The following is a 15,198-nucleotide window of genomic DNA, read 5'->3' as shown; positions in this document are numbered from 1 at the left end:
GAGAAGAGCTGGGGCAGCTGTACACTTTCTGACTGTCTGCTGCACAAGAGAGATTCATGTGATGCTCCCAGGTGCAGTGAGACAGGCTGTTCTTTCTTCGGCCCTGCACATACAAACACATTTGCAGCATCACAGGAACACAAAACCAGTGTCACCATATTCAGCAGAGAGAGCCCGTGACGCACAGCGCTTTGGGAAATCTGCTTTAGACTTTTAGAGAAGGTAAAGCCAAGAAAGGAGAGAAGAGGAGGAGCAGGAGAAAGGCTGCTTGTTCATTGTTTTTCGCTAAAAGAGGTTCGTGTTTGGAAGCAGAAGTAACAGTTGGGTGGCAGGATAGTATTCGGGGAGAATGGCCTGGGGTCCTGGTCTGGGGTTCAGCTCTGAGTTGCGATGCCCTCCTCTCTGGATCTTGCGTGGTCTCCCCATATTCGTGTTGGTTCAAGTGCTTGGACCTTCTGTCAGGACACTATGAAATGAACTCTGAGAAAACACTCTAATGGCAAACTAGACAGTGGACTGCATATGAAGAACACATTGCTGTTAGAATGCAAAGAAGACAAAGGTATAAAAGCACATTCACACGGCTGCAGCTGAGGCCCTGATCTGAGCAGTGGGGGGGCAGGGCTGTTTCAGGACACATGAGGTGGGTTCCGACAACACAGCGTAGTGATGGATTGTTGAAAAGCCAGTTTCCCTGTCACTACGTGTTGTTCTTTTGTTTTCAGCTGCGGCAGGTTGTGACGTTATGAAGTCAGGAGTGACCACGACGTAAGCACCGCCCCCTGCTGGTACCTCAAGTAGTGGCGATTGGTTCATGGGAAGGGCCTGGTCTTCTGCGCTCAGGAGCTCATGGTGATCAAGAACCTCCACTCCGATCATATCTGTTCTAAAGCACAAGAGGCTGGTTGTTCGCCATGATGCTCATCCCCCTGCTTGCTCTTGGGTTTGGTAAGAATTCACAGCGCCTTCTTTACTGACTTTGTCCTCTGTCATGATGCTTTTTGGCATTGCTTTTCCAATTGCTGTGGTTCATTTCCAGGGCTGAGTTATGGAGATGAGGTTCACCAGCTAGAACGCATCCAAACAGCCATGGAGACCCAAACAACCAGGATCTACTGCAATTACTCTCTGACGGACCCCACCGACTTTGAGTATCTGTTCTGGTACCAGCAGCTACAAGGGAGCCATCCAAGACTGATTCTCAATTGCTACAGAACTGGCAATGGTCAAGACTGCACACCAGGACAGCTAGACAACAGATTTACAGGAGACTTGAATACTTCAGCAAAGATCACTGCTGTCTCACTCTCAGGCACTCAGCTCTCTGACTCTGCTCTTTACTACTGCGCTCTGAGGCCCACAGTGAAGCTGATCTCAGTGTGCCTGCTGACACAAACCTGCCTCTGTGGGGAAATTCAACCCTGACTCCACCTGAGATAACTTGTCAGATCTGTAACCTACTTTACTCCGTGTTCTGCCTCTTGTTTTTATTTCCTGATCTTGAACCTGACCTTTGAAATATGGGTGGATTAGTAGTTTCTGCCTTTAAATTCACAAACCTACAGAGCAATTGGATGGAGAAGTATCAAGCTAAGAGATCAGAACATGTGGGTGTGTCTGTATCTCTCTCTGCCCTGTAATGGACTGGTGTCCCATCCAGGGTGTACCCCACCATTGTGTACTCCACAATGGCTCAACAGAAAATCATAAGGTCCATACTAAGAATAAATAGAGGTGTGCTTAGGCGGTGTGAGTCAACAGGAGTTGTGTTCTGTGGCTGGATGAACACTGAGACCGCACAGCTGCAGCACCATAGGTACCTGTACTATTGTCTCAAGCACTCCACTGACCAAGCCTAAGCACAGTAAAGTGACCACTAATTTACCCTCAGACAAGAAGGAATATTTATTCTTGAGACATTCTAAACCAAAAATGTCTGGATTAAGAGCATGCATTTCGAGAATGACCAGAACATACGATGCCACCTGTGATATTATCCACATTCAGGCTCGGTGTTCGCCAGCCACCTGCAGCGGGAGAGAATGCTGTTCTTTCAGTGCTGATCTACATCAGTGTTGTTACTGTTATTGCCATCTGTTGTTCTTGTGCGTTTGTGTTCAACATTTCTTCAATTTCGCTTCAAATTGCAGCCCCACCATAACTCTTATTGAATGCATAACGTACTTTTTCCAAATGAAACCTTTTTAATGTGTTCCAGCTACATTATCTTTAGAAACAAGCTGTCTGAAAATGGCACCCAACACCAAGGCGTTTGTTGAGTAAACAAGGAAATGACGACAATACGTCAGTACTCATTGTTTTTATTGCAGTGGAGTTAGATCTGTCTAAACTGCTGCTGTTGTAGGTCCATAAATAGGTCTCTTCTGCCTGCTTGTTGTCTCCTGTTCCAGCACAAGGTCACAGAACCTGACTCTCCTCTGCTTGTGTCCGGTCCCTCAAGGGGAACCGGTCTTTTTTTGTCTTCCTTCTGTAAAGGTTTAACTGCACTGAACGTTTCACTTGCAGTGCAGGAAGTGTACAAGTGTTAAAAAAATCCTGAAACACCGAGGGCAGCAGAGAGACGCAGACAGGACAAGCTGCGCCAGTACTGCAATCTGGAACGCCTGAGTGAAGAGGAATGGAGATGTGACAGGAGCAGGGGATTCTGGGTAGGTCACAGATCGGCAGTCACGCGTGTGACAGGAAAAAGCCCACCCACCCCAGGAGCACTTAAAGCTGAACTGCTGATTTTCAGAAGCGACATTTCTTATTTTACCTCGACCAGTGGCAGATTAAATCTCCCAATGGAAAAGTACTTACTGATTTGCATTGTTTCGCTTTTCACACCAGGTAGTCTTTACATAGATGTAGATGTACGTAGATGCGCCTTCTGCTCATTAGTGCTATCATGGCGGTTATCGGTGTTTTGTTGCAGTACGATCTCGAGCACCTGTCCTGATGTTACAACGCAATGTTGTTCTTTTTCTTTTTCAGCTGCTGTACGCAGTGACTCCATCTCTCCTCGGCAGCCAAAGGTCTCTGGGGAGGAAGAGGGATCAGTGTCTCTTCAATGTTCTTTCTCCACAAGCAGTGCTGGATATGCTCTGTACTGGTACCGTCAGTATCCTCACATCCCACTGCAATACATTCTGTATAAAGAAGGTGGTGTAGGGAGAGGAGAGCACACTGCGGACTTCGCTAAAGGCCGTTTCAGATCTGCTGTAGCTGGGAGCTCCACCACCCTCACAATTTCCAAGCTCAGCCTGAGTGACTCTGCGGTTTATTTCTGTGCTCTGAGAGCAGCACAGTGTAGAAGTGTCATTGAGAAGCTGTACAAAAACTCGGGGCTTTGTGCCAGGGACTCTTCAGAGATCAAAAGGAGCCGCTTGTGAGTTCTTGGCTCTTATCGAGCGTCAATCTCTCGTGAGGTTAGATGTCTGGCTGTGACTCTCATGTGGGGAGAGAGAATACTTCTCTTACTGAGAAAGGGACCTGTGCACATGCAATCATTACTTTCCCACAATTTTGTTCAGAATATTTTTGTGCTGTTGGGTTGGAAAACAGTGAATCTCATTGATTTATTTTATTGCTCCTCATCCTTAGAGCACCTGGGGACCAGGTACAAGTCTGCTGGCTGCTGATCCCATTCCTCACATCTATAACCAGCACTACTGCTAGCCCCACACAGCCAGGGTGGGGGTGGAAAAGTTCCTACGCAACTTTTCCTCAGTGGTTTTTCATGTGACCCCTAGGTGGCAGTACTAGATTAAAATCGTTCACCTGTAAGAAGCGTGGTGGTCTGAGACAGGTTCATGATTAACTTTCTGGGCTTTTTGAAGGAGAGGAGGACTGAAATCATTGAAAAGATTCTTTTTTTTTGGTTCCTGGTCATGGTCAAAGACCTGGTAGGTGAAGAATGTCATGGCAGGCAGGTATGCTGGGCAGGATGAACTTGAAATGTGTGACAGATCTGGGCTCCGGAGTCACAATCTGCTCCTGTTCAAGATTCTCTCCAGGAATGGCTCTGCGAAGATTTCCACCTCGGCGTTGGAAATGACAATTTGTGGCTGATGGGCCTATCTGGTAAAAGAAGGAGGATAAGAACAGGTCTGTAGGTGTGGAACCAAAAATGTATTAATGCCATGTTATACCTACATATATATTACAGAAAGTATAGACAGTATTCCCCCCTTTATTCGTGAAATGCTGTTTTAATTGGAGTCTTTGAATTTCACTTTGTGTAGTTGTCGATCTTTGTGTGTATTTTTCTCGCATCTGAAGATTTGTCTTGTTACCATAATAGCCGATGTGGTTAATGCTTTGTTTTCCAGGTGACTTTAGCTCTGATGATCCCATGATTGTTTTCACAGAGGTCCAAACCCTCTCAGTGGCTCTTTTGTTTCACTGCGGATGGCTCATTAGAGGATTCATTCATCCATCCACTTTCTACCTGCTTCTTCCTACTCAGGGTCACGGAGGGGCTGGAACCTATCCCACCGAGCAACGGGCACAAGGCAGGGTACACCCTTGACAAGGCAGAAACAAACACGCACACTCTCACACCAGGGCTGAGTTTCCCAGAAGCCATTCGATCTACCAGTATGTCTTTGGACTGGATGAGGAAACCAGAGTACCCAGATGAAGGCAAGGCCTTTTGGACAAGGAGAGAGCATGCAAACTCCACCCAGATAGGACCACACATCTGGAATCAAACCTAGAGCTCCAACTCTGTGAGGCAGCAATGCTCAGCACTATGTCAACGTGACGCCCAAGTCTTAATCCGTGTTCACTCAAATATAACACTGGGAACAGCAGGTGACCCCCATCTGGCATAAAAGATCTAGCATGGCTTCTCTCTGGAATAAAGAACAAACCAAATCTTGAAAATAACTGTTTCAAAGGTCATGAAATACTGAATGAGTCTTTTCAGCTCAAAGGCCTAAGAATGCGAGGCTGCATCTCTACTGAAGAAACTTTTATCTGCTCACACTCTATGAACATCATTCCAGCCCGGACTCAGACCATTTCACAGCACAGAGACAGCCTGCCCATGTGCTCAATGTTTCAGAACAAACAGCAGCTAAAGCTTCTGCTCTTTCTTGATTTTGACAAGTCTAGTCAACAGCTTTTCCGCAAGCAGAATTAAGATTATAGAAAACAACTCATCCCTGAGAAAAAGCTTGTTCCCCATTTCAAGAGGCATGAGGAATAAAAATTCAAGACCTTGAGGCTACTGCTGTACCATGGGCCTGTGACATTACAGGACATGATAGTGACTGAACTGAGGTGTAAGAGAAGGGGGTGGTGTAGGACTCTATATCAAATATAACCTGCTAACTAGACAACTGAAGACAGAAGGGAAAGACTGAGGTCAATGTGTTTAGCTGTAAAATGAAAATGGGTTAAGATGGTTATTGTCCACTTTCTGACCTAGTCTGTAAAGGTACAATGTAGTGAAGATCATTTTTGCCGACTTAATCTTTTCAAGCAAACAGGAAATTCTCCAGGAAAAACAGCAGGCAGAGACACTGGGAAACTGTAACCATAATATGCAATCACGTGGAGTATACTTAATATCTCTTAAAAACGTGAGCACAAAATCAGGGATAATAATTGTAGAAGAGTATAAAAGAATGAGTTTAAATGTGGTGAATCAAAGTCAATAGAAGAAGAATCACAAAATTGTATTTTATAGCTAATCGTTCATGGGACATGTATCTCCTTACAATAGACACTGAGTGCTGTTACAATGCCAAAGGTGTTCAGTTATTAGCAAACCAGTGACAAACAGCTACAGCAGACAGCCCAGACCAGCTGTTCTCATGAATCATACGACTGAAGAGAGAGCTGGGTTTCTGATTGGCTAACAGTGAAGACCTGTGACAAAGACACTGTGGATGAACTAGGTCTGCCTGCATTCTCTAACAGGACTCAGGATCAGAAACACCTCCTCCTGCCTTCAGCAGTGACACTTTCACTCTTCAAATGGAAATTCTATTGGTGATTTGTATTACTTTAATTTTCTCACCAGGTACTCTTCACATATAATACATTAATCATTATTGTAATTATTTGCTGTTGAGCCTAGTAATACACTTATTAGAATTATTTCTGTTCTTTTTCAGCTGCTGTACACTGTGACTCCATCTCTTCTCTGCAGACAAAGGTCTCTAAGGAGGAAGAGGGATCAGTGTCTCTTCAATGTTCTTTCTCCACAAGTAGTTCAGTATATGGTCTGTACTGGTACCGTCAGTATCCTCACACCCCACTGCAATACATTCTGTATAAATATGGTGGTACATCAAGTGCAGAGCACACTGAGGACTTCGCTAAAGACCGTTTCAGCTCTGCTGTAGATGGGAGCTCCACCACCCTGACGATTACGAAGCTCAGCCTGAATGACTCAGCTGTTTATTTCTGTGCTCTGAGAGCAGCACAGTGTAGAAAAGTCATTGAGAAGCTGTACAAAAACTCTGGGCTTTGTGCCAGGGACTCTTCCGAGATCAAACGGAGCTTCTTGCGAGTTCTTGTCGAGTGTCAATCTGTCACATCACAGTGGGAGGTTAAGTGTTTGACTGTGACTCATGTGGGGAGAGAGAATTCTTCTGTCAGTGAAAAAAGGACCTGTGCCCGTGGAATCACTAAATTCCCACAATTTTGTTTACCATATTTCTTTGCTGTTGAGTTGGAAAATAGTGAATCTCATTGATTTCATTTATTGCTCCCCGTCATTAGAGCACCTGGGGACCAGGTACAAGTCCACTGGCTTCTACCGATTCCAGTTGATAGCATTTTTGTGCCTTTTGCCCTGTGTGTTTGTGCACAACAGGCACAGTGCTGTTCATCCCTATCCTCTTCATTGCACCTCCCCAGGTAAGCCGAATGAAAGCCATTTAGCATTTTTTAAATGGAGAATACTCTTAATGTATATCTCAAGAATGACGCACATACAATATACAGTAAAACCAATGCAATTGCAGATTGCATAACAGAGCTCATTTCCAGCAGCGTGTCCTGTAATTAAAGTTGCCTACTGTTCCTATCCTCAGAAGGAAGTCCAGGGACCCTAGTTACCCCCATCATCACTGTGTCTTAAGGGTGAGGGCTCAGTGTGCACCTCCCCATCTGTGGGCATGTACTACCCAAATTTCCTCCGGCTCTAAGTAAAGAAATATAAAATATCATCAGGGGAAACGCCCTCAGGGCCCAGTCATTTATTGATTTTCAGCCCTCCTAACTCTTAAAGGGTCAGTGGGATACATTTAACTAGGATTAATTAGGTGTCTTCTGCAATATGACATCAAACGTCATTTATTGTATATTCATTCAGCATTTTTAATGTGGTCTTATCAGTTTTTTTTATTAATCCTTGGACCAGAAAGTACGTGACCTCCATCTTTTCCTGTTTCTTACTGCTGTACTACTCAAACAAATCCTTTACATTTTGTGCCTCAAACACAATATCCTTTCCTGTTTCTCTCTTGGCAGATCAAATACCTTTTTACAACTGTAAAAGCTGCCAGGGTGGGTGTGGAAATGTTCCAGCCAGAGGCTGTCCTTCACTGATCAGGTGTTTCCTTGCTGCGGTGCAGACAGCTGACGATTAGCAGGCTGCAGAACGGCACTGGAGACACACACCCAGTTAGCTGGTTGTAAACTCAGCGGGACAAAACGCCAGACCAGCTCTGCGCCTCTGCCCTTGGTCATGGGAGAGTACATTGTGATGTGCATTATGTGCCTTATGTGTCCAGGTATGTATTGTATCCAGTTCAGCATTTCCATTGATATCATTAGTGTGTGAGACTGATTGAAGTACTTTTAATTCAGGAACATAAATGCCTTATCTGTCGTCCTGTTTCTCAGCCCTAGCTGCTGGCGACTCCATCTCTTCTCGACAGACAGAAGTCTTCAGTGAAGAAGGGGAGTCGGTGACACTAAGCTGTGGTTACTCTACAGATAAATCTGCTGCTATTCTCTACTGGTTCCGACAGAAACCACACAGCGGACTGGAATACATCCAGTACATAGGAGCCCGGGGCAGCAGAGGTGCCAACCATGCTGCGTATTTCGCCCGAGTCCGTTTCGGCTCTTCTGCAGACACCGACTCCACCACTCTGAGGATTTCGGACCTCAGCCTGGATGACACAGCCATTTATTACTGTGCTCTGAGGGCAGCACAGTGACTAAACGGATTGGGAGGCTTTACAAAAATCACCTGTGTTAGAAGCATTAAAAACAACCATTTCAAAGAGCAAAGCTTGTGGCACATCAGCCATGTGGTTAGATTATTGGCAGGTTGTGTGCTTTGTGAATCTATCAGGTGACTCAGTAGGTTTCCTTCTTCTAAGCGCCCAGACTTTGTTTCCCCCCCCAATCTTCCAGCTGGCAATATCTTCTGCAGGGGAAACGGATGTGTGATATTAAACTCACGGCACTCTGCAAACTCACTACACCAAACTAGCTGTTTCTGATCAGATCAGGAGGGAAACAACTGATTCTTCTTGTTCCAACAACTGTGCAAAATAAAGACTGTACAAAAACCTGTGTCAGAACTGACATTTATAGAAGGCAGCCCCTTTACCTGCATTCCTCATCAGGGACATGGGTCTGTGCCAGTAGCTGGAATATTGCAATGTATTGAAACTGAGGTTGACATTCAGCAGTGCCAGCAGCTTTTACAGACACCGACTTAAGCAGCTTCGTCTCCTAAAAAATGAGAAATGAAGCTCTTTAGAATCCAGGTACAATTTACAGTGTCTCAGGGCAGTGCCAGCTTCAATTCCATCTTGGAGTCTACATGGAGAGACCAGAATATGTTCAGCTGTTGATTTACTGTACCCCAGGGTTTATAAGAGGAAATAAACAGAGGTTAAACAATCCCCTTAAGACCGCAAGATGCCCAGGCCCGGGGCCTGCCTGGTGACATCAGGGCAGGTGAGGATCCCATTGGGGGTGTAAATGACACAGGTCCAACCTGCACACTTCCCCCGTCGCACAAATTCAAACAGCAAAGGCCAGGCACTGGGAACATGGAGTGATGAGATGACAGTAGCCCTTCTCGCCAACATGGAGAAACCCACAAACACGCGAACCGGAACAGAAGAGGAAGCCAAAGAAAATCCAAAAGGAAGACGCACTGAATATGGTGGAGCAGCTTTTTCTTAGTCGTGAAGAAAAGTGTTGCACCATCTCATATCAGAACGAGTCATGAAAGATCAATAAAAATGATGGCATCTTTATTTCATTAATAACCAAACTCTGCAAACTTTGTTTTTCTTCAAATACGTGCATGTACTCATTTGGCATCTTGGCCCCAGATTTGCTTTAAAGGGCGATATGAAATTAATCCATCATCTGTCCACCAGGTGGGGCTAAGCGACAAGATAAGATTAGCGAGTGGTTACCGCAGGCTTCTCTGGAACAGCGTGCGATTGAATTCTGTTCAAGGCTCATTGTGCGGTGTGTACAGTACATTGCAGATGTATCGATTAGGGAAAGCTTTAGTTTGTCATTTCCGATTTAAACTTGACGACATGGACCCTGGACAGGGCTGTTGAGGCTGATTTACTCTCAACACCTCTCAACCCTGTGGCTCTGAAACGCTGATCATGAGATAAAGGATACAGGATTATTAAGCACCACTCTATCACTACAGAGCACACAGTAACCATAATTATGGTAATACTAATGCTGGCAAAGGCAACAGTGATGGTGAGTGAGTAAACACAGATCCCTGCCTGTCTGCGAGGGAGATCTCTGCCCAGTTGGGTCAGCCTGTAGGCGTCTCTGTAGAAACCGGGCTGAACCAGAAGGTACTGATAAACATGCGGCACTAGGGGTGGATCCACAACACGAGTGTGAAGAAAGGATGTTGAAACATGAGGGTGATTAGGGGTACTAAACCTGTGTGCCCTGTGATGGACTGGAGTGCTGTCTAGGGTAGTGCCAGCCACACAATTCTCATAATGCAGAAAAATGCTTGCCGACATTTCAGCAGTAGTATCCTTCGACGAAATGCTTTCTAAACTCGATCGTGTTCATCGTGTATCAGCAGGTAAACATGAATATAACGGGCAATGAAGGGATCTACTCCTTGCATACTGCCCTAGTATGATTTCACAGCAGCATCTCCACAAATGAACAGATGTCTAGTTACATTTCCTCCTGTCAGCCACATTTCCACATGGAAGAGCTGCTCACATCTCCACACTCCACCAGTCAGCACAACCACCACTCTCTTCAGTTTCCAGCAAAGCACCCGTCTTGAAGACAGTGGAGTAAAAGAAAATTATCATAAAGCAGGCCACAACCACAGAACACTCAGCAATATACTGAACTTCTCAGGAGAAATAAATCCAGTCGCATCCAGCCAACTCATATTGATTAACAGTATAAACCCTTTCAATAACACACTTGTACAGTAGCAGTAGGGTCACATATAAACTAAACTTGTTTCCACGATACAGAATTAATGAACAAATGGTTTCAAAAGGCTCAAATTGAGTTTTCACCGTTCTTCCGTCTCAGCGTGGAGAGCTGTCAGCAATACCAAAGCAAACCTGAGCAGATTTAAGAAACTTCCTGCTGTCACGGTGAGGCGTCGCTTCACGTGAAAAACCGCAGCTGCAGTTTTCTTTAGAAGCACAGACGTCAGTGTGAGCCCAGGGAGTCCTGCTCCTACACCGGGCTGCTGGCGAGACCGCGGCGATATGGACAAACTCCTGCTCCTCATTACAGCTCTCTCGCTGCCTCCAGGTGACTTCACTCTTGCTGTTGCGTTTGCTATAGACGGCCACGGGAAAAGGCTCGCAGTTCTAATATTTCATGTTTCAGGGAGGCATAAATCCACGATGGAGTTGTATATATGCACACGAACAGGCAACCTCTTCGGCAGAAACAACTTGAAAAATAAACCAAAAGGCCTTGATTTCTGCCTTTATTGGCTGAAGACTAAACATGTTCTCGTTCATTCTGGCGATTAAGTGCATTGAAATTGTGTGTGTGTGTGTCCCCTGATGGACTGGCGTCCTTGTCCGGAGTCTATCCAGCCCTGTAATCCACTCTACAATTAATCATTTCATTTTAGAAGTCAGGTACTCAGGTTAAAGTCCAGCGGTGATCATCTCATTTCATCTTTACAAATGATTTGGAATGACTTGGAATCGATAACTTTAAAGATCATTCAAACTCGACTGTTCTCCGCTTCCTCAGGTGCACGGAGTGGCCTGTCCGTCGCCCCAGAGCGGACGGAAGTCCACGGTGAAGCCGGAGGCTCGGCGAGGCTGGCGTGCTCTCACTCCGCGGAGAGCAGCAGTGCCTTGCTGCTGTGGTACAGGCAGCGCCCGCTGGCGTCCCCAGAACACATCCTCTATCAAGGTGTCGGCTCCTACAGGGACACGCAGTACGTGGAAGACTTTGCCGAGGGGAGATTTACTTCAGCCGCTGACAGCGCCTCCACCACATTACACATTTCCGACCTGATGCTGACAGACTCAGCCCTGTACTTCTGCGCTCTGAGGGACACGGTGGCAAAGCTCACCAGGGAGATATACAAAAACACGCCGAGCTCCACACGCTCCTCCAGCTGCGGTCGCTCTCCTGACGTCATCGCGCATCGGTCCAATCAGCGTGACCGCACTCTCTCCGTACGGTAATCTGCGTCTGACATCAGTCCGATCATTCACAGAATTTTCTTCAAGCCATTGATTCGTTTTTTTGATACTAGAGGGTGCATTATGTATCAATACTCTCTTGTTTTGATGGAGCTACAGTAATTAAACCGTGTGGAGGAAAAAAGTGCCCAGTACTGCAATCAGCCTTGACGGTACTGGACTTGCCCCGGAGTGACTGGTATTGATGGGGGTAACGTGTAATTAATGCACTGAACTTCTGAGAAGACTTACTTCGCACGTAAAATTTGAGTTCATGGATTCAAAACACCACACCGGTTTTCCTAGAGCGAGCAAACAAACAGAGCCTTGATATTTATACCCACTTAGCTTTTAGAACTCAAACTGTGTGGTGGGCGAAGACCAGTTGTGAATGCGTTTTCTGTCCCTATTGTTTTTTTTTTTTTACAAATGATTCCGATAATTGCTCAGACCATAAAATCTGGCAACACTCAATTACAACAGGACCCGGCCAGTAATTTCCTCAGTAAAGGTATACACTCGCAGCCACTGTAGTTACACGTTGATCATCCTAACTAGACGTCACCTTGTGCTTTCACACGGGTCCCGCGCTCCGCCCAGTGTCGCGTAAAAAGCGGAGCTGCTTCTGTTCGGAAGCCCTGTCGCCTTAGTGTGCTACACTCCGTGACGAAGACGGACAGCAGAGGAGACATGGACACGAAGATCTTCACGGTCCTTATGCTTTTAATAAAAGGTAGTTGCGGTAGCTGCCGTAAAGATGACCAATGCAACATAATTCCACTTATCCGTTATCTGGCTTATAAGCACATTATTTATGAGTGAATTCTTACTGTATTAAGGCTTTTTAAATGCAGAAGGGTGAAGCAAACCAGCAACACTGATCTCTAAGCGTGGTACGAATGGATTTATTCATACGGGTTTCCCCAATAACCGTACTTCGCGTTTTATTTCTGCAGACAGCGGAGGAAGTGAAACTGTAACTCAGCCCCCCGAGGTAACCGCCGAAGAAGGGCAGACAGTGACGCTCCACTGCCGCTACACAGCGGACAGGAGCTATGGGAGTTACCTGCAGTGGTACAAGCAGGGCGTCAGCGGGGCCCCGCAGTTTTTGATACAGACCTACTCGTTTGACGAGAAGACGACGGCGGCTGTCGGCAGGTTTTCTGCAAGCCTGGACGCGGGTAACCAGTCGACGGCGCTGACGGTGACGGGGCTGTCGCTGTCGGACGCGGCGACGGTGCTGTGCGCTCTGAGGCTGGCACGGTGTTGAAGCCCCGCAGAGCCCCTGTACAAAAACCTCTCGCACCGCAGCACAGCTCCAGAAAGTCACAGTGCCCATTGCGTCCCTGTCAAGTGAAGATCACACGCGAGAGAAACACTCTGCGTCCGTTTCATTCCGCGCTTTTATTGTTTTTCCATTTCATCTGTAGTTTCCTATGAACTACACACACACTTGCAGATTCATTATTTTTAATTAATTGCAGGACTCAACCCGCTGCGCCCTTGGTCAACGGATAATGCTTGACCACCCCTACTAGGGCTAAAGGCCAAAGAACGATGGTCACTTGTGACACGCTCATTGAGCGGCTGGATTCAGGACATGAGACATCGTGACGGAACCCGAACCAGTAGTACTGGTGTCCGGGAACATCGGACTCTGGGCTCCGTGGTGTGAACTATTCCTTAGCTCAGCAGGTGTTGTTGCGCGATGGCTATGAATTGCCGTTTCGGAGGTCTAATGCAGAAAGAGCCGTCAGTCTCGCCACTGTGGAGACAGATTTTAAACTCTTACTATTCGGTTCTGTGTCCTGGACCTCCGATCCATTCCTCTGAATTTGGAAGTGGCGCTGTGCTGTTATTCAGCCTCGGGTGCTGTGTATTACGTTCTCCCTCCCTGAGTTAAAGCGAGTTTTCCTCCCATCTTTCAGAGACAGGTCGGGTGGGATAGATTGCCTACTTTTATTAAGCTTTTTCCCCAGGAGAGCTGGGTACTTTTGACCGCCTCAGCTGGGCTATTAAACAGATAGATGACATCTTCTGTTAATGACATGGGAGAGCGCCGGGCTAGTCAGCTGGATCACGTGTCAATTCCTATTTTTACCTGAAACCATCAAAGTGCTTTTTACAGTCTTATTCTTAATTATTGCGTCTCTCACTATTACCACAATTATTGTCAATGGGTGTTATGGCTTTATCGCAACAGGAGAGGGCGACGTATCCCCACCAATAACTCCTGCGTTCAGAACGTCAACGCCCTCATCGAGAACCAGGTTTTTGGTTCAGTCAAACAACAATTTAGAAGAATAAGAGTTCATAACTTTTGTTTTAAGACCATACAGCGCAAGCTGGCATACTTTAGGGGTGCTGAAACCTGAATTCAAAATTATTTATACAATCGTTGTGTTATAGCGGAGGCAAAGGGGTTTATGTACTGTAGGCACAGGATCTACGCAGGTAGCTTTGACCTGTATTCCCTTGAATTAACAGAAGGGGGCGCTAGAGACCTTCTGCCCTGTTTAATTTGAGCGTCTAATGCGAGCTGCTCCATAGTTATACAGTATATGCGTCTATATATAGAGAGAGATGCGTTAAAGGCCTCTTAACGACTAGTAAAAAAAACGATACTTTTAAAAATAACTTTCATACGAAAAGTTGCTAGTTTCTTCTAAATATTCCAAATCCAGGTTGAAGTCGGCTATCCACGCTGAATGTCGCATTGAACGCCTTGCCTGCCTGCGGCGAGACCCTCACCGGCCCTCGCTTGACACTCACGTGTGAGTTCACGCCCACAGCGCCAGTGTCTTTCAGTCTGTTGCACCTCCGGGCTTCACGGGCGACACGAGAAAAATCGAATGGATCGAACAATACTGATCTTGTCGATGTTATTCTGTAAGTCTCCGAAGCGATCTTTCCAATTTGTCTCGCCTCTGCTAACCTCACTCGTAATCATACTGCTAGTAAAAGTATTTCTGCACTGTTTTACAGATAGTTTTTTTTTAAATACGGTATTTTTACGGTTTCCTCGGGCGCTGTCATTCTACTCAAATGTTCAAATAAAAGCATTTCGCTCCGATTTTCGTATATTACTAAAACGCGTGTTAATACTTTTTTTTTCCAGGGCGTGACGCCGAGCTGCAGGTCCTTCAGGAGGACACTGCGATAGTGGCTGAAGGGAGTCCGGCAGAAATGCACTGCGCTTACAACATTACCAGCACCAACAGACCCGTGTTTTGGTACAAACAGCTCGCTCGTCAAGAGCCGAAGCTTTTAGTTGGAGGACTAACCCGGACTGAAAAGTACAAACATTTCGTTCTGACGATCGACGAGAAAGAGCGTTCCTCAACTCTCGGCACCAAGAGTGCGGAGGTCGAGGACAGCGGGGTGTATCTGTGTGCAATAAGTAGCACAGTGCAGACGACACAGCCAGCAGCCGTACAATAACAGTGCCTCGAGTCTCTAGGGGTGGCGTTTGTAGCGTCAGTATAGTCACAGGCATCGTGATCCGGCCACCAACAGGTTGGTACTGTACGCAAGTATTGAAATGTCA

At 46.2% G+C, this 15,198-nt stretch overlaps 3 gene segments (V, D, J or C); all 3 read left to right on the top strand.

Moving 5' to 3' along the window:
* Positions 1-5,925: 5,925 nt before the first annotated feature.
* LOC102695502 (T cell receptor alpha variable 8-6-like) lies at positions 5,926-6,821 on the top strand. The segment is given in 2 exon segments: positions 5,926-6,031; positions 6,126-6,821. Coding segments are annotated over 2 exon segments (630 nt in total).
* Positions 6,822-10,648: 3,827 nt separating this feature from the next.
* Positions 10,649-11,699, top strand: LOC138225290 (immunoglobulin lambda variable 4-60-like). The segment is given in 2 exon segments: positions 10,649-10,755; positions 11,212-11,699. Coding segments are annotated over 2 exon segments (489 nt in total).
* Positions 11,700-12,301: 602 nt separating this feature from the next.
* On the top strand, positions 12,302-12,938 carry LOC107075429 (immunoglobulin lambda variable 6-57-like). The segment is given in 2 exon segments: positions 12,302-12,384; positions 12,608-12,938. Coding segments are annotated over 2 exon segments (357 nt in total).
* Positions 12,939-15,198: the final 2,260 nt, after the last annotated feature.

Source organism: Lepisosteus oculatus, chromosome 27 (assembly GCF_040954835.1).
Source record: "Lepisosteus oculatus isolate fLepOcu1 chromosome 27, fLepOcu1.hap2, whole genome shotgun sequence".
NCBI lineage: Eukaryota > Metazoa > Chordata > Actinopteri > Semionotiformes > Lepisosteidae > Lepisosteus > Lepisosteus oculatus.
This window is presented reverse-complemented; position numbering and strand designations above follow the sequence as displayed.